Source organism: Triturus cristatus, chromosome 6, assembly GCF_964204655.1.
Source record: "Triturus cristatus chromosome 6, aTriCri1.1, whole genome shotgun sequence".
NCBI classification, from domain to species: domain Eukaryota; kingdom Metazoa; phylum Chordata; class Amphibia; order Caudata; family Salamandridae; genus Triturus; species Triturus cristatus.
Genome location: NC_140589.1, coordinates 19,564,004 through 19,584,184, shown reverse-complemented (window position 1 = coordinate 19,584,184; position 20,181 = coordinate 19,564,004). Strand labels below are relative to the sequence as shown.

The 20,181-nt window shown below is 46.9% G+C and overlaps 1 protein-coding gene across 1 annotated transcript in view; it reads left to right on the top strand.

Moving 5' to 3' along the window:
* The window catches only part of LOC146813655 (cullin-9-like), a 570,887-nt gene that overhangs the window by 74,748 nt on the left and 475,958 nt on the right, over positions 1-20,181 (top strand). Inside the window, exons 3-4 of the mRNA XM_085610143.1 lie at positions 13,982-14,136; positions 14,350-14,868. Of these exons, the coding sequence (XP_085466269.1) occupies positions 13,982-14,136; positions 14,350-14,868 (674 nt within the window). The remainder of the gene's footprint in view (positions 1-13,981; positions 14,137-14,349; positions 14,869-20,181) is intronic.

The window sequence follows — 20,181 nt, the reverse complement described above, 5'->3', positions numbered from 1 at the left end:
TTTCAGCTGGTGTTGTGTTATGCGAGAAAAAAATTAATGTTACAGGGACGTTATAGTTAGTCTCAGATTTCACTTGTACAAAACCATTGAAATTCAGCAGTTATAGTTATCTGAGCTAACTATAACTTATACCCCCACAATACACTGCTTATGACCTCACATATTGTATTACTCATGAAATGACAGTGACATCACTCATGACATCACTGATGATATAAAGTATGTGTAAGTGTTTGTAGGAGTTTATGGTGTTAAATATATATACTAACCTACTACAAAAGTTAGATTAGTATACTAGTTGTACTACTAATGAGTGATACAATCTCTAACATGTAATCTGAGTGTGACTATCAGTGTGTTACTGGGTGTGTGAGTGGCTGTATGGGTGTGTGAGCATATGCATGAGTGACTATGGGTGAGTGAGTGGGTTTCTAACTACGTTTGTAGGTGTGTGAGTGGGTGTGTCAGTGGTTGTATGGGTGTGTGAATGGGTATCCGAGTGGTTGTATGAGTGTGAGTGAGTGGTTTTGTGGGTGTGTGAGTGGCTGTTTGGGTGTGTAGTTGTATGGGTGTATACGTAGGTATCTGAGTAGCTGTGTGGTTGAGTGAGTGGATGTGTGAGTAACTGTTGGTGAGTGGGTATGTCAGTGGGTGAGTGAGTGACTGTGAGTGACTGAGTGGGTGCCTGAATGGCTGTATGAGTGACTGAATGGGTGTGTAAGTGGCTGTATGGGTGAGTGAGTGGCTGCTTTAGTGAGTGTTTGATTGTGAGTTGGTGTGTGAGTGGTTGTATTGGAGAGTGAGTGTCTGTGAATGACTATGGGGGAGTCAGCATATATGGGAATGATTGTATGGATATGTGAATGGGTATGTAAGTGGTTGTGTGTGTGTGGGTGCTTGTATGGGTGAGTGAGTAGGTGTGTTGAAAGGCTGTATGGGTGTGTGAGTGGCTTTGTGGGTGAGTGACTGGTTTTATGAGTGACTGAATGGGTGAGTGAATGTTTGTACGAGTGGCTCTGAGTGAGTGGGTGTGTGAGTGGCTCTGTGGAGGAGTGAGTAGTTGTATGAGTACTTGTATGGGTCTGTGAAAGGGTATGTGAGTGGGTGTGTGAGTGGGCGTACCAAACGTTGTATGGAATTGTGAGTGGATCTGTGGAAGATGTTGTCAGTGATGTCACTGACCATGACATGAGTGATGTAATATGTGAGGTCATAAGCAGTGCATTGCGGGGGCATGAGTTATAGTTTGCTCCGACCGCCAGAAGGAGAGATATATTACTTACTGGTGTACCCCAGTATGTAGTTATAATTAGGACCTAGTATCCATAGGGAGAACGTTTTTTCATATGCCAATAACTTTGGTGTACTTTGACAAATCCTCGCAACATTTTCAAAACTAGTATGACGCTCACTTCAGCTGCCGTCTTGAAAGGTTTGGGGTGATCCATCAGACAGGGGCCGAGAAAAGGGGGGGCTTCCCAAAACGAGTTTTCCCCATGTTAATTCCCATAGAGATTATAGACCCGACTACAGCCCAAACTGCTGAATGTAATTACACCAAATTTGGCAGAAAGGTAGCTGCTGGTCCAGAAAGCGACCTTTTTATAAATTGGCAAACATCTGTTCAGTAGTTTTTGAGATATTAAGAGAAAAACCTAATTGTATGCATAGGAATGCAAAAGCTTCGCGAGCCCTCCCGATCTCGTGCTGAGATCTGATTGGCTGCCAACACTTCAAACCATGAATTGTTGGCAGCCATCTTGGGACTCTGCTTGAGCAGAGCCCCCCCAAAAAGTTTAAAAAAAAAAAAAAGGGGGCAGGGTAGGAATGCCCTGATCCCCTAGGTCTCTTGTGGGGGTCCCACAGGGAACCTGAAGGGAAAAATTCGAATTTTTATTTCTGGCAGGAGTCATACTGGATCAGCGGCTCCCACCAAAAAAAAAAACCAGAAGCCGCCATAATCAAAATATATATGCAGGCATGCCCAATGTGCCCGACCGCTACCTTCCCGGGGCAAGTCAAATTAAATTGTGTGGGTGGCCCCTGCAGCCTCTGGGACCGCCACCTCCCCGGGCAATTTATTGCATTTAAGGGGGATGCGATATATATCTCGTAGTGGTGGTTGCCAGTTAGATTCATGCTTCCATGAGAAAAGCGTTTTTTGACTTGCCTAAATATTTGGCGCTGCTTAACGACTCTTCACAAAATTTTCCCCAAAAAGTTCCCCGGTGATTTTTGTTGTTCATGGAAAGTTTCTGGCCGATTCGTCAAGTGGGGGTTGAGGAAAGGGGGAGGGGTAAATTCCTATAGGCTGTTCAGACACAGCTGCATCCCGGACCGCTGAACAAAATGACACTAAATATGGCAAAAAGATAGCTTTTTGTTTGCAGATTGTGCATTTTATTTGGGGAAAATCTGTTCAGTAGTTTGCGAGATATTAAAGGAAATCAAAATTTGTATATCTATGATCCCGAAGCCTTCGCGAATAATGAAGAGCTTGTGTAGAGCTCTCCAGAGCTTGGCTGCCAACAGTTAAACCAGGAAGTGTTGGCAGCCATCTTGGGACTCTGCTTCAGCCAAGTCCCCCCCAAAAAATGAAAAAATGAAAATGGGACAGGGTAGGAATAGCCTGAACCCAAAGCCTTGGTCTTAGGGTTCCAAAGGGCCCCTGGCAGGGTAAAAAAGCATTTTTTTTTTGGGTCACCCGCGCTTGTTTCAAATGTAGCCTCAAGGTGGCAAGGTCCCGCTTGCATGCTGGCTGTAATGAAAAATTGAGGTGGGCACACGGGCCCCCCCTCCAACGGCTTAAAAATGCCCTGGTGACCAACACCTCCCTGGGGCTAATTTTAATAATAAGCGGGGTGGGCCGTGCAGACCCCTCCCCTGGCCCCGGGAACCACCACCTCTCCTGTGCTACAAATTAAAAATGATATGGGGGGGCCGCGTGGACAGCTGTGACAGCTCCCGCCAAACAAAAGCAAACACTCCGTTTACAGTAGGCGGGAGCTGTCAAACAGCTCCTGCTACCTTGAAGTGGAAGTTTAATCTCTTTCCCTGTCCGCAGATATGCGGGCAGGGAAATAGATGAAAATATTGCTTTGCTCATAGGGAGCTACATGTCCAGCAGCTCCCTGCGTGCAAAAGCAGTGCCGGCTCCCGTAGGAGGCGGGGAGCCTGCTAGGACCGTTGGGGCCTTGAGGCTCCCCCCCGGTCCCCGTCCTGCACTCTGGTTGCCCTGGCTGGGACCAGGGCACCCAGGGATACATGGCTGGGTCCCGGGGATGGGGTCCCCAGGGCCAAAATCAGGGTGGGGCGCCTCATGGCTCCTTTCCCCCATTGAGTTAAGGCTAGACCCGGGGGTGGGGTCCCTTGGGCCGAAATCGGCCAGAGGAGGGAGGCCACTCGGGCCCGAACCACACTATATAGTGGATGGATCCCAGGGTATGGGGTTCCCGGGGCCAAAATCGGCCCGGGGAGGGAAGCCATGCGGCCCCTTCCCCCACTGTATCATAACTACGAAGTTTTCAGATCTCTTATGTGTGTCATTCAAAAATGTCAGACTGTCTGTGAGTGCCATTGTTGTGTCAAATGTGTGACACTTCGAATTACACTTTCTGGCAAGCAAATAAAAACAATGACCACTGTTTGAGTGTCTCTGTGAGTTTTCAGGTTCTGTATTGAGACATGTCACATATGCCTATTGTATACAGACATAGCGCATGCGACAAGACAGACCAATCGGCGTTGAAGTGCCAGTGCTTATTAGCCAAATCACATCAATGCGTAACAAGAAATAAAACAATATTTTGTTAATAGAATAAAAATAATTAATTCTGAAAATATTAGACTGCAACCAAACAATTCCAAATCTGTGGTAGTGACATTTGGAGCATCTCACTCACTCATGGTCTCACCTTCACCATGTTTTCCTGTGCTGTTTCTCATTCTATAAGCCACTTACATTTTTCTGCTCACATTTTTCTGAAATCCTCCATATTCATTATCTCACACATCATCTTCTTCAGCACTATTTTCACTTTCTTTCTTTCTTTCTTTCTTTCTTTCTTTCTTTCTTTCTTTCTTTCTTTCTTTCTTTCGTCCTGGTTTCTTATCTGGACTATGCTCTCTCTCTCCAGCACACACAGACACACACACCCTCACTCGCCTATAAGTACACGATTTTCTTATTATTCGTTTTGTGCAGTCAGTATTTTTAAAATTGCGTACTTCCTCTACAATCCCTTACATAAAACTGTAGAGAGCCCAAGATTGGATGAATCAGCATTATGATTCCCTGACAGACACTGTCTGAAATTCGCTCTGTATTTAGTTATAGACCTGGAGCTCAGTTTTGTACTTTAAATGGAGCCAGCCATCCCCACTGCAGACACCTTCACTGAGTGGTCGCTGCTGGACTCAATTGTGTCCCTACCAAAAGAAGGTCCTCCTCCCTAAAGTGCCAGGCCGAGCCAGAGAGAGTGCCTTCGATCCATGTTCTGCAAGTGGTCAGTGATTTCACAGTGGCACAGCTGCTGTACTTGAAGGTAGGTGCCCACCGTCTCACAGACAGTTTTGGTGCACTGCTAACCGAGAGTTGGATCCACTTGCCTGGTTGCTACACATCCACTGCAGCTGGGCTCTCTCACCACACTAGTGCTCTCCAGTTATATGTGTGCCAGTTCCAGGTCTCATCTGCCTCTTGTAGCTGCGCGTCATCCTCTTCCATTCTACCCTGCAGTCACTGGCAGATAGACAGACGCTAGCCCCTTTAAGTGTGCGCCCGTATTCAGAGTATTACCTCTGTCCCCTTGCACATGTGCCTGCTAACGAGGGCATGCTAAGTTGTTAAATTGTTCATGTCGACACATTTAAGTGTCAAAAACATCATTTATAGATTATGCAGCAAATGTGTGAAGTTTGTGTTGGCGGCGGCGCAGGAGAAAGGAAAGTATGTGCAACTTGAAAGTCTGCTCTGACCCAGCTGGGGGTGTCACAGAGAAAACAATCCTCTCTGCGCCTGCACTGCAACATCTCCTTCACAGGGACACATTTGGTTGATAGCATTGCACCACATAGTGGAGACAGTCTGTCCTGTCCACGTGGGATCATACGAACCTGAGAGATGCCAGCGGTTCTAGAAAAGAACTTTTTTTTTATACATAGAAATTCACCTAAAAAACAAAGGTTATAGGGGCACTATAGTTAGGAAACAACATTAAAAAGGAAACTAAGAAATACACTGAGAAAACCAAAGGTTACAGGGATGTTCTAGTTAGGAAATATAATTTTAAAAAAAGGGAAATTCACTGAAAAAAACAAAGGTTACAGGGACATTATAATTAGACTCACAATCTACTTGTTCAAAACCAGAGAACTTCAGCAGTTATAGTTAGATTTTCGCCCCCACAATGTACTGCTTATGACCTCACACATTAAATCACTCATGACCTGGTCGGTGACATCACTGATGACATCTCAAATGATATCACTGATTACATCATCCGCAGAAGCACTCACACACCCACTCACACCCCTATACAACCTCTCATACACCCACTCAAACACTCACAAACCCACACAACTAGTTACATACCCATTCACAGACCCATACAAGTACTCCCACAACACTCACTCATCCATACAGCCACTCACAGACCCACTCACTCATACAGCCACTCACAGACCCACTCACTCATACAGCCACTCACACAACCACTTACCCCTACATGTACTTCTACAACCAGTCACTTACCCATACAGCCACTCAGTCACCCACGCAGCTACTCACACACCCACTTATTCACGCATAAAGCCACTCACTCACACAAGCACTCACACAACCGCTTACATACCCAGTCGCACATCCATACAAGCACTCGCTCACTCCCCCATACATCCATTCACACACACTAACTCTACAATGCAGCCATTCACACATGAACTCACTTAACCAAACACTCACTCAAACAGCCTCTCACTCATCCATACACCCACTTACACAGCTAATCACTCACTCATACAGCCATTGAGACACCCACCCACTCACTCACTCATACAGTCACTTGTGCACTGACCCACCCATATAGCCACTCACACAGCCATACTGACACACCCACTCACTCACCAATTCAGTCACTCACACAGCCACTCACCCACACAGCTACTCACCCACACAGCTACTCACCCACACAGCTACTCGCACACCTACTCACACTCCCATACAGCACTCAGGCACCCACTCTTACACATGGATAAACACAGTCAATCACATGATATATGTTCGAAATATTATCGCTCAGTAGTACACAAAGTATACTATTTTAACTTTTGTTGTACCTTGGTATATATGTTAGTTACTGAGTGAGTTATATGAGTGAGCTAAAGAATGATGATGGATTAAACCCAGATCAGTTGACTGGGGGTGAGTGTTTGATTTGCTCTAACGCTCCGTCCATCATCCCCTTTGGTATCGCTTTGTTCGCCCTAAGTTGGCATGGTATGCCCAGACGTGGGTCCCTTGCGCACTTTGCCACTGGATTCAAGATAGCCTGGCTGACGAGGGTTATGAACCCGAAACCAGTCCCAGGATGCTTCTTTCCGGTCCAGGGAAGACATGGCTTGGCAGTTGGGGCTGGACGGTTCCCATGAGGCACAGGGTCCGACTGATTTGCATATGGCCATGTCTGAACTGGGGTGGTGGAGTGAGCTAAAGAATGATGATGGATTAAACCCAGATCAGTTGACTGGGGGTGAGTGTTTGATTTGCTCTAACGCTCCATCCATCACCCCCTTTGGTATCGCTTTGTTCGCCCTAAGTTGGCAGGGTATGCCCAGACGTGGGTCCCTTGCTCACTTTGCCACTGGATTCAAGATAGCCTGGCTGACAAGGGTTATAAACCCGAAACCGGTCCCAGGATGCTTGTTTCCGGTCTAGGGAAGACATGGCTTGGCAGTTCGGGCTGGACTGTTCCCATGAGGCATAGGGTCAGACCGATTTGCATATGGCCATGTCTGAACTGGGGTGGTGGAGTGAGCTAAAGAATGATGATGGATTAAACCCAGGTCAGTTGACTGGGGGTGAGTGTTTGATTTGCTCTAACGCTCCGTCCATCATCCCCTTTGGTATCGCTTTGTTCGCCCTAAGTTTGCAGGGTATGCCCAGACGTGGGTCCCTTGCTCACTTTGCCACTGGATTCAAGATAGCCTGGCTGACGAGGGTTATGAACCCGAAACCGGTCCCAGGATGCTTGTTTCCGGTCCAGGGAAGACATGTCTTGGCAGTTCGGGCTGGACTGTTCCCATGAGGCACAGGGTCAGACTGATTTACATATGGCCATGTCTGAACTGGGGTGGTGGAGTGAGCTAAAGAATGATGATGGATTAAACCCAGATCAGTTGACTGGGGGTGAGTGTTTGATTTGCTCTAACGCTCCATCCATCATCCCCTTTGGTATCGCTTTGTTCGCCCTAAGTTGGCAGGGTATGCCCAGACGTGGGTCCCTTGCTCACTTTGCCACTGGATTCAAGATAGCCTGGCTGACGAGGGTTATGAACCCGAATCCGGTCCAAGGATGCTTGTTTCCGGTCCAGGGAAGATATGGCTTGGTAGTTCGGCCTGGACTGTTCCCATGAGGCACAGGGTCAGACTGATTTGCATAAGGCCATGTCTGAACTGGGGTGGTAGAGTGAGCTAAAGAATGATGATGGATTAAACCCAGATCAGTTGACTGGGGGTGAGTGGTTGATTTGCTCTAACGCTCCGTCCATCATCCCCTTTGGCATCGCTTTGTTCGCCCTAAGTTGGCAGGGTATGCCCAGACGTGGGTCCCTTGCTCATTTTGCCACTGGATTCAAGATAGCCTGGCTGACGAGGGTTATGAACCCAAAACCGGTCCCAGGATGCTTGTTTCCGGTCCAGGGAAGACATGGCTTGGCAGTTCGGGCTGGACTGTTCCCATGAGGCACAGGGTCAGACTGATTTGCATATGGCCATGCCTGAACTGGGGTGGTGAGTGAGCTAAAGAATGATGATGGATTAAAACCCAGATCAGTTGACTGGGGGTGAGTGTTTGATTTGCTCTAACGCTCCGTCCATCATCTCCTTTGGTATCGCTTTGTTCGCCCTAAGTTGGCAGGGTATGCCCAGACGTGGGTCCCTTGCTCACTTTGCCACTGGATTCAAGATAGCCTGGCTGACGAGGGTTATGAACCCGAAACCGGTCTCAGGATGCTTGTTTCCGGTCCAGGGAAGACATGGCTTTGGCAGTTCGGGCTGGACTGTTCCCATGAGGCACAGGGTCAGACTGATTTGCATATGGCCATGTCTGAAATGGGGTGGTGAGTGAGCTAAAGAATGATGATGGATTAAACCCAGATCAGTTGACTGGGGATGAGTGTTTGATTTGCCCTAACGCTCCGTCCATGATCCCCTTTGGTATCGCTTGGTATATATGTTTAACACTCATACATTTTTAGAAAGTGCTCACACTCACTGGATGATGTCATCAGTGATCTCACTGACCATGTCATGAGTGATGTAATTTGTGGTTATAAGCAGTGCAGTGTGGGGGCATAAGTTATAGTAAGCTTAGCTAACTAGAACTGCTGAATTTCACTGGTTTTGTATGAGTCAAATGTGAGCCTAACTATAATGTCCCTGTAACCTTTGTTTTTTTAAGTGAATTTCTAAGTTTAAAAAAACATATTTTTCCTATCTATAATGTCTCTGTAACCTTTTGTTTTTTTCAGTGAATATATATATCATCTATATATAGATATAGAGATAAATAAATAATTTACTTTTTTTGTACGATGCTGTAACCAGGGAAGCCAAGACGTAAAAAAGGTAGCATTCATGAACCAACTAATTTAAGGACCACATTGATATCTTGAGCAAAGTTCACTTCTAAATTGTGAGTGTTAGAAACTGATGTGCTTTGGGTAGAGGCAATTCATAGCAAATCAGAAATAGAAAGGTAAGTCTACAGATACAACAGTAATATAATGATATTATCTCCCCTTCAAACAAATTCATAACAAGGGCTCTACCCTTGATGCACTCATCTCCAAGCATAAAACATTATCCCCTGACTCTATCCTACCATCCGACTGGACCGATCACCACCTTATTCTCTTCGACATCAACACCTTCCATCCAATAGCCCGTCGCAAACGTAGCCGTCCAAAGCGCTGGGTGAGGAACATCCATCAAATCCCGCAAGCAGTTAGTAGCACTAGTCCACTACCAGATCATACCTCCGCCTGACCTCTCCTCCACTAATGACCTCACCGACCACTACCATACAAAGATGACAGAACTCGCTGAAGCAGTTGCCCCTCTGAACCTCAAGAAGTATCCCCTCTAGATCCTGGTTCAATAACAACCTTAACAATGAAAGACTGCAACTCCGTCTAGCAGAAAGAAACTGAAGACAGCAACCCTCGGATTCTAATCTCACCATCCTCTGGGCTGAATGCCTAAAATACAAAAAACGTATCGTCAGAGAAAAATACTCCTTTTTCTATGACAGACCCAAAGACCTATTCAACATCAGCAAACCACCTCTTTCCCCTAAAACTCAATGAACAATGCAACCAAAAGCTGTGAAGAATTCACCACATTCTTCTCTGAAAAAGCATCTAATATCAAACTCTCCCATTAGCCTCCCACCCCCCTACCAAGCTTCAAGGATGCCCCCTCCAAAAAGGGCCCGCCTGAAACTTCACTTCCAAATATTGGCTGTTCCCCCTCCCTCAGCAACTCAGCTCTTCAACCCCCACTCCTTACAACCGAAAAATAATGCAATCTGATCTGAATTCAACCTTGTCCATGGAGAGGAAGTTATCAAAGTACTTGCAAGCATGAAGCGGACATCGCACATCTCTGACCTCCTTACTATGGCACTTGTTATAAATCTCAGTCACACCATATCTCCTATATGGACCAAGATCATCAATTCCTCTCTAACGAGTGGCTTCATGACAACCTCCCTCAATCTCAGCCAAGTAACACCCTCCTCAAAAAATCGGAAGTCGACCAGAATAACCTCAGTAACTACAGACCCTTAACTAACCTCCCACTCCTCGCCAAAACCATCGAAATATGTGTGCTTTCACAATGCAACATCCACATTGAAAAATACAACCTACACAACACCTTCCAATCGGGATTCAGGGGGGGCAGCAGTACAGAGACAGCCATACTGAACATTGTAGATGACCTGCATAGATCTCTAGATGAGCAGACAAGCCTTCTAGTCCTCTTGGACCTCTCTGCCGCCTTCGATACTGTAAACCATGACATCCTCCTAAACACCCTCTCACGGCGTGCAGGCAACAAGGAAACTGTCTGTCAGTGGTTCATCAGTCAGTTCATCATTCAGTCTCACAAGGAGTCCCTCAGGGGTCAACCCTATCTCCTGCCCTATTATTCAAGCTCTTCATGGAACCCCTCACAATGATCCTGAAGCAAGCTAGAATTGCCTATCACCTCTATGCAGACAATACCCAACTCTACATGAAAATCTCTTTCAGACAAAGATATCCAGCACCTAAATTGCACTCTCCTCACACTCTAGTCTCCTAGCGGTCCAGCAGCCATCTCAACTCAACCCCAACAAAACAGAACTCCTCCTCATACAGCCTAAAGATAAGTGCTTTCAAATTGATACCTAGCTCAACAACATCACTGCACTAAACTACAAACTGTCTGTATCAAACTCAGTTAAATCCCTGGGGATCACACTTGACAATTACTTGAGCATGAAAGAGCAATGGCGCGAATCTGAATAAAAGACATGGGAGTATGCTCCCCTCTGATCAGCCCCTCCTCTGGGAGGGACCCTTGAGTCGTCCTAACCCCTTTCCTAGGGTATAAAAGGGCTTTCCTGTGGGTGGGTCTCAAGATTCGTCATGGGACGTGACTTAAGCCTGAAACCACGTCACTCTACGACCGTCTGGACACTTGGAGTTCGCTGGACTTAGCCTGGAACCTAGATTCCATCAAGGAAGATACCTGAAGCTCCTGGTCTCGTTCTGCAAGTCTCTTTTGTCATCTGTGTCTGTGTTTCTTCCAGGATTTTCACCAGACCTGTGGGCATCAAGGACACCTGAAGTTATCTCCCTTGGAGTGAAGGAGTCACTCCCCTGCATCTGCAGGCACCACAACAATGCTGACCGGTCTGCTTCTCCTGATGTCCTGCGACTTCTAAAGGCTCAGCAACACAGGTGGTGGTTCTGCAACTCCCTCGAGGCCTGACCTGTCCTCTTTGCAACTTATAGACGAGTATGCCTCGTCGGAACTGCCGGGACCGAACTCTTATGCACTGCTTCAACATGCCATTGCCAAGGCTTGTTGGCTCTGCCCTCCAGAGATCTTCGGGCTACAAGAAGCTCCAGCATCTCTTCCCTCCAAGCTCAGCGTCCTCACCGCATCCCCTGCACCGTGGGCCTTCATTCTTGGTGAGCTGCTCGAGGTCCTGTTGCGACTCCTGTGCCTTTAGCCTGTGGGTCGCCCTGAGGGTCTTCTACTGCATTAGTGGGCTCCTCTGCTTGCTTAGGGCCTGCTCCGACGCTCCTGATTGGCGAGTCCCTTGGACCTTGCTGGTCCCAACGTAGCTCCGTCTTCATTCTCCATGTCATTTGCGGCTACCAAGGCTTGTTGGTTCTACACCCACCACCTAATCACCGACATCTGACGTGGGACAGCTCGTGCATGGCTTCTGGTCTTCCTCAGTGTTGCCTGGCCCTCACAGCTGCAGCGAAAAGGTCACAGTCGACTCTTCTGAACATCCTGATGTTGGTGGGCATTGCTCTGGTCACTTCCTATTGGCTTAGACTCCGTCCTCTCTGCTTGCAGGAATCTTCACTTCTAGAATCCACCCTTGGATTCCATCGGACTTCTTCACCTTCTTCTTTAGAGGCATTTTCTTCCAAGTCTTCCATTGTAGTCTACAGAGACGCCCCAAAAATATACCTAGTCCCTTTGAAAGCAACACACCACGCAGCAGTCAGGCTTCTATCAGAGGGAGAAGGCGCTATGATCACTTTACTCCTAAGCTCATGCAACTCAACTGGTTCCCAGACAAGGCAAGAGCTATACTCAAAACTGCATTCATAACCCACAAAACTCTCTACACGAGTAAACCAGTCTTCCTGTCAAACAATTATCAAAAGCTGTTCAAAGGTGACTTCTACGAAGCTCAAACAGCCTACTCCTGATTCCACCAAAATTTAAGAAAGAGAAATCACACTAGAATCTGGAATGCACTACCACAGGACTTACGTGACAATCAGTCTTTCCCCCACTTCAAGAAGAAACTGAAACCTCTTCTCTTCAACAAATATTTGAACCCATCACCTTTAAAGCATCCAGAGCTCCATTGCCCTGGGGGAAACTGGGTTTCTATCCCCCCGCCTCTACGAGGCCCTACCCTAGCTACCTTTAAACAATATTGTGTATCAATTTTTACCGTCTGTCGTAATTTTACTTGATAATACATACTCTATGTGTTTTAATATATTCCTTCAGTATGATGTTAAGCACTATATCTACATGCATGGTATAATCTACCTCAAAACTGCGTCAGCAGCGTAGCCTAATGTCATTCTGTATATTTCGCCTGCGTACTCCCACGATATCTGTATATCTGCGCCAAAGGTACCTCACATGATTGCTGCTCTGCAGACTCTGGAAAGCTCTCTGATGCCTTTGAGTCGAGTTCGCGCTATACAAAACTCAATAAATAAAATAAAACATAATTTATCAAAGAAATCTTTAAATTTATAGCAGTCTCCACCGTATTTTTCAGAATACAGTTTTTGCCCTTTGCAGTGGCCTTCTAAAATTCATAGTCAATGAATCATGAACTAGGAATTTGGCCAACTTTGTGACAGTTAGTAAAACTTTGGCATATGTAAATTTAGTCCATCCTCAATCTCAATAAAGCAGTCTTGATCTGTCCTATATATCTTTTAAACTTATTTATATTACATCAGGCTCATTGGTTCTTTGCTACTACTGGTCAGCAACTTTAAAGGTCAGGTTCTCATGTATCTAGCTCTTTAAATGACATCAAAGGATAGACCTATGTATGACAAATCTCCAAGAAAGTGTGTCCTGGGATCTGATGAGGTACTCAACCAAAGGTTTTCTCTGGCCTCAAAATCAAAGAGTAAGTTGTGTGAATTAGTGCTGTTACACTGCCAAAGCACATTCCTTGGCTTTCTTCCTGTGCTGGTGTTCTCTAAACAGTCATCGGACACATCCTCCGTTACCAATCACTAGCTTGTGTTTGAACTGTTTTCGGTTCCATGATTCACTCTGCTTAGGATTCATTCATTTCTGCTCCCTGACCTGCACTAAACAGGTTTTTGTCATGCTGTCTGTTTCCTTGCTCTTTCACCAACAATTTAAGTATATCTGGCTCATGTAGTTAAACTAGACATACTTTAACTCATCTTAAATAAGTGGTTTTATGGGACTGCGATTGGGGTTTTGGAGAACTAATGTGTTATAACATGATTTTGGGAGATTCTTGTTAGGTTGCAATTCTACCGTTACTGTACGTTTTGGGAATCACTGAGTATTGGGGTACATGTGTTTTTTAGTACATTTAGATATTAGATGTATAAAATATTTTTGTTTTGGAAAGTCTAGGGTATTTTTGGTGTTTTCTTTATTAGTTACTTCAAAAACATGGGTCATAGAAAAGATGCTTTGCCCTCAAAGTGGCAAGAGTTGGCGTTCTTCTCCATGTTTCTTTTGATGTTGCATTGCGCCACTCAAGCGTGTCAGGATCGGCATGTTTGCTTAATCTGTTTGCCATCATTCATCGGCTTCCTGTGTTTTATTGAGTTCTGATTTGATGGTGTGACTGTGTACATCTTCCCCCCTCAGGTGGTAGCTAGTGTAGTAGTATTGTCGCTGGGATGACCATTAGAAGACCGTATCATGATGGGTTTCTTTTTCTGGTTTGTACAGGGAGCCGGGCCTATGTCCTCCTGTCCCTGAGCCAGCAGGATGGCATTGAGCAGCACATGGACTTCGACAGTCGCTACACCCTCCTGGAGCTGTTTGCAGAGACCACATCCTCCGAAGAGCACTGCATATCCTTCGATGGAATCCACCTGCCGCAGGTAGGATTATATTGTTAGAGGCTGGTTGAGAATGATGCTGAGTGAAAAGCAATCTCTAATATTGTGTTAAAATGAATATACTTGGAGGTTTATTCGGAAAGATTAGGATTGGATGGAAGTTGAAGCTAGCTAGCAACATGGCAGAAGAGCAATGGAACTGTGGGCATGAGCGTGAATCAGGGTTGATCATTATCCTTTTTTCATGTCTTACAGATTCCTGGGAAGCTGCTTTTCTCTTTGGTGAAACGTTACCTGTGCGTCACCTCCCTTGTGGACAAACTGAACAGCAGCAGTGAAGAGGTAGTGCAGTCCCACAATGGGGCTGCAAATTTGAGCCCTCTGGGGGAGCAGAGTCGTGTGTTGAGGGAGTTTGAGTTCAGTATGGCCATGGCTAACCTCATATCTGAGCTTGTACGTGTCATGGGTTGGGACCGTGGACAGCACATAAAGTTTCGATCTCCGTGGGAGGTGCAGCCCCGCGTCCTCCGTTCCATTTTCCAGCCAAAAGTGCCCTCTTGCAACAGTGTCCAGTTGGCTCCTCCTCCTCGTAAGAAGTCCTCAAATGGTTTCAAGACACGTTCAGACTTTGCAAGTCGCAGTGGTTACGTTGAGTATGTGCAGGAAAACCTAAAGCCTGGCATGAGTGTACGGATGCTGGAGGACTATGAGCAGGTCAGCACGGGTGACGAGGGGGAGTTTCGACAGAGCAACGATGGGACGCCACCTGTCCAGGTAATGAGTGCAAAACTGGAGGGCACTGTTTAAGAGACAACTCTTGTTACCCCTGGACACGATGAATGGTTGTGTGTGTCAATCCTTGCATACTGTCATTTTGTAGTAAGGATGTGGGCCTGTATGAGCCACAGTCATCAGGCTGTTTGCTCTCTTTTAATATTGCTGCTATTAAGGTGAGGCTTTGATTGTACGGAGGAAGTCTTTGCGTCTAGGCGTCTGAAAACATTTCCAGGATATAGGGGAAGAGTTTTCTGTCCATTCCTTTATAATGCTCAACTTGCAGGCCATTGGTTCCCAGTGCTTGCCTGATTGTAAAACTCCAATCACATCAACAATCTTGTTCTTCCACGTCAGCTTCTAGGCCCAAATTTTCTTCTTGTAAATGTCTAGGTGTTTTGAGGTTCTTTGGAACGTCCTGCATCTCCGCATGAGACATCGTGCTATTGGACCTGTACAGGGTTTGATGATAATCCGCAAATGTTTGTGCAATGAGATTATTGCCTTCAACTTTCCTCTCCGTTAATTTGTGTACCCAGTTTCTGCTACGCTGCCTCTTTTCCAGCTATGTCAGTAGCCTCCCAGCCTGATTTCCAACTTCATATAACCTTCTTTGGGAGGCAAGGAATCTGATGCGTGCACCGTTCAATGCCAGATCCCAGTGCCCCTGCTGCTTCAGTCTGGCGACCCAGGTCATCCTCATAAAGTGACAAATGGTTTGTTTCGAGTCATAGAATGTCTGCCTGTTCTCTGGTCTGTTTCTTGGCCCCTGCTGTCAGCAAAATGGCCTGCTCCCCGATGACTGTCCCTGTGGTGGTATTTGCTTTAAAGTGGAGATCAGTGGTGGTGTGCAGCTTGGCATCAAATGCCTAGCCTTCAGGTACCATGACTCCATTGACAAGCCCTCTCAGGGCCTTCCTTCAGCCCGGAGCTCTAACCATATCTGTAAATGGTCAAAGCTTCCTTGGGCAAGAAATCTCAGCCCCTGGAATGTAGCTATGTGATTATGTGAGAAATTAGTTTGCCCGCCAGATGTTAATTAATTCTATTGATTCAGGATATCTGAAGAGTTTTCCGTTTAGTTTTTTCCCGGGTATCTCCGGTCTAGCTTATCCAGCAGCACTAAGTTGAAGTCTTCACTTAGTATTAGGAAGCCCTTCAGCATTTGTAGCAGCAGAGAGCCAATTGCATCCAGAGTTGCAAAGTGGAGTTTGGCGTTGGCTATATGGCATAAACGTTTGTGTCCATGTCTGCTGTGAGATGAAGGGCTTAGTTTTTTTGCACATGGGTGGTACTTCTGTTGTTCTGTCTTCTTGTTGTGTGTCTCCATCCAACTGGTTTCCTGTACTATTTCATTGTCCTTTGGAAGCCGGTTGGTTACTGCTCACAAAGCTTTTGTTGCTTCTTCTTCCTTGGAGGCCACCAACTGTTGTGTGCCTTTCACTTATTCTCCTCACATCAACACTAAGGAGGTTGCTTGGATGGTGACAGTCTATTTTGGGTTCCAGTGTATGCTTGACCTTGTGTATGACCAGCGTAATATCTTGCGAGGATGGTTACACTTCTTCTTGATCTCCCTTTGTAGCATACTGGGTGGTATCCATTGCCATTGAGGTGACCCCCGAGACCGGTGGTATCCATTGCCACTGAGGAGGCCCCCGAGACCGGTGGTATCCATTGCCATTGAGGAGGCCCCCCGAGACCGGTAGTATCCATTCCCATTGAGGTGGCCCCCGAGACCGGTGGTATCCATTGCCATTGAGGAGGCCCCCGAGACCGGTGGTATCCATTGCCATTGAGGTGGCCCCCGAGACCTGTGGTATTCATTGCCATTGAGGAGGCCCCCGAGACCGGTGGTATCCATTGCCATTGAGGTGGCCCCCAAGACCGGTGGTATTCATTGCCATTGAGGTGGCCCCCTAGACCAGTGGTATGCATTGCCATTGAGGTGGCCCCCGAGACCAGTGGTATGCATTCCCATTGAGGAGGCTCCCAAGACCGGTGGTATTCATTGCCATTGAGGTGGCCCCCGAGACCGGTGGTATCCATTGCGGAGGCCCCCGAGACCGGTGGTATTCATTGTCATTGAGGAGGACCCCGAGACCGGTGGTATCCATTGCCATTGAGGTGGCCCCGAGACCGGTGGTATTCATTGCCATTGAGGTGGCCCCTGAGACCGGTGGTATCCATTGCCATTGAGGTGGCCCCCGAGACCAGTGGTATGCATTGCCATTGAGGTGGCCCCCGAGACCAGTGGTATCCATTGCCACTAAGGTGGCCCCCGAGACCGGTGGTATCCATTCCCATTGAGGAGGCTCCCGAGACCGGTGGTATTCATTGCCATTAAGGTGGCCCCCGAGACCGGTGGTATCCATTGCGGAGGCCCCCGAGACCAGTGGTATCCATTGCCATTGAGGTGGCCCCCGAGACCGGTGGTATCCATTGCCATTGAGGTGGCCCCCGAGACCGGTGTTATCCATTGCCATTGAGGTGGCCCCCGAGACCGGTGGTATCCATTGCCATTCAGTTGGCTCCCGAGACCGATGGTATCCATTGCCATTGAGGTGGCCCCCGAGACCGGTGTTATCCATTGCCACTGAGGTGGCCCCCGAGACCAGAACAGTATATATATATCATATTTTCTTGCAGTACTTGCCCACTTTGTCCTGGCCCATTTTCAACATATTTCAGGTATGTCACTTCCAAAATATCTAAGGGCGCATGTAAGAAAACCGGTCTTTTTGCAGATGTGCCCCCACTTTCTTGCCCCATTTGGACTACTAAATGCTGGTTTTCGACTGTGACAGAGCACTGAACCTGCTAACCACACCCCAATTCTAGGGTTCTCTCCCTAAAACAGAAACATGTGAATTGGCAACTTCAGTTGGGAAGGACTTTAACTCCCTCATAAGTCCCTAGAATATGGTACCAGTGGTACCCAGGGCATGGGTGTTACACGGGTCACACGGCCTGGAGCACTGTTTGTTCCTCCCTGAGTAACCCAAGTAAACTACTGACAGCAGGCCTGCCATTGCAGACTGCAGGACAAGTGCAAACTGCTAGAACTTGACTTTCCCTCAGCATGTGTGGCAAAGTCAATCACTATTTTTAGGCCGAGCCTGGGCAGCGCATGCGCTGCTCTGCGAGACTTGCTGTATTGGAGTATGTACTTGAACCCCCCACCCACTCTCCTCCCATATTTGTCATTGGCTTGTGTTATTGTTGTTTGTAAATGTTGGCTTCTGATATGTTATTAGGCTTGTTAGTCCCTCCTTAGTACCGCCTTGTCTTCATTTGTCACCTCCCATGACGACTGGCCCTTTTACTTCGGTTGTTACACAGTACCTCTTCCTTAGTCTGTAAGCACTATTTTCTTTAATGAGTTTCTCCTACTGCAGCGGGCATGAGGGTCTCTCGTGTGCAGTTGAGACCACTGGTTGTAAGTGCAAGCTTATATGTCCCTTTAGTGACCTTTACCTTTGAAGGCTACAATAAGTGATAGGCGGTCCATAGCATTAGCTGTGCTGGCACCGGGGCAAACCAGAGGTTGACAGCTCCATTATAGTACCGCTGAAATAGGTCATGTTTGATATCAAACAATGTGCCTCATCACCCCTGAAACACATCTCGTGTTGAAGATGATGTGGCATGCACCAAGGTGGCTACCTTAGAGGATGCCCCCCTGACTGCCCCAGCCTTTCATGTGCTCTGGTACCAGCCGCAGCTGCTGCCCCCAAGACAGGAATCTGACCCCCTGCCAGGAGATGTGAACTCGCCCAGGAGTCAGAAACAATGCCCTGTACGGGAAGGAGATCACACCTCCCTCCCTGACAGGATGGCTAGTAAAGTGGCACATTGAGTCCGTGAGCTTCAAAGGCTGTACTGCCTGTGTTAAGCCACCAGGCTGCCTCCCAAAGGAGGAAACCGCTTCCCCCCTGCCCTCAGGCACATTTGCACCTGGGCTGGCTGGAAAATTAGATATCCAGGAGGTGTATACCCCCAGAAGTCTAGCCACACCTCTAGGGTGGGCTACCTGGTCTCTACAGATAAGGAAAACTTCTGCCATATTTAAATTTGGTAGAATAAAGGGTTCTGGGTAAAAAAGGTGAACCCCCCACCCCCTCACCTCCTGGATTTGGTCACCTCGGGCAGATTTAAGGTCTACCTCTGACACCAGAATCTCAGTTCTGGGCTAACTTGCAACAGAGGACACAAGAAGAGACCCGAGTCTGCAACAACAGGAGCTGCACAAACCAAAGGCTTGATACTCTGTACCCATGGCAACCTTCCTAGAACTGCACAACTGCGACTTGTCCTGGACCAAAACTCGGTTCCACCGGACAGAGGGACCCTTTTGAGAGCCAAAGTCAACTCCAGAGTCCCCTGGACAAGTGCCACTAGTCTCCTGCACACCGCAGGTAAAAACAACATACTGGAACCAAAGAATCGCTGGCTATCAGGCCCTCAGAGGGATTGCCCAAAAGTAGATTATCCAGTTCATTGTGGGAAAAATAGTCCAGGCCTCCACCAAGCCCATTCCCCACCCAGAGTTAAGAATAACTGGCGAATCTCAAACATACAATCAGAATTCTAATTCTAATCAAGCCGGTATACAACTTGGAGAAGTGGCAACACTACGGCAGTCGATGCCCTTGTGTACTATGGCCCTGAGACGCTAGAAAAAAATTGAGTAGTGTGTAGAAAATGCCAATATGTGTTACGGTGGAATACTAATAACAGTATGTTCAGTAGATATGGACAGCAATAAACCAGATCTATAGTAGCAGAAAAAGCCTAATTGGGAGGATCGTGAGCGGCATTTGCAGCAGCGGCGCCATGAGTGTGGTTTGGGATGGAATGGCGGTAAGGCGCTTCCTCTGCATCGCAGTGTTTGCAGAATGCAATGCAAGGCTCGAAAAATCTACTCGCACTGTCGAGGAAGATTTAATCAGGACTAACTACTCTAATCAGGACTAACTACTCGCCCTTTCTGGGGATTTGAAAATCCACTTAGCTTCAGTCACAGAATAAAAAGTAAATGTAGGATGACAAACTGTCTTTTGACCTCTGTCTCTGAAAGCAGAAAATGTGTCAAGATAACTAGAATTAAAGGCATCTTTATTGCTCACAAAGTGAAAGAGCAATAACAGTGCCTTTAAATATTGTTATCTTTTCACATTTGCTGGCTTTTAGAGACGGAGGTCAAAAGTCAGTTTGTCTTTCTACATTCAGTTTTTGTTCTGTGACTAAAGTTAGAGGATTTTGTAAAGTGAACAGTGACACAAACTGAACTGTGCAAAGCATGTTAAATGA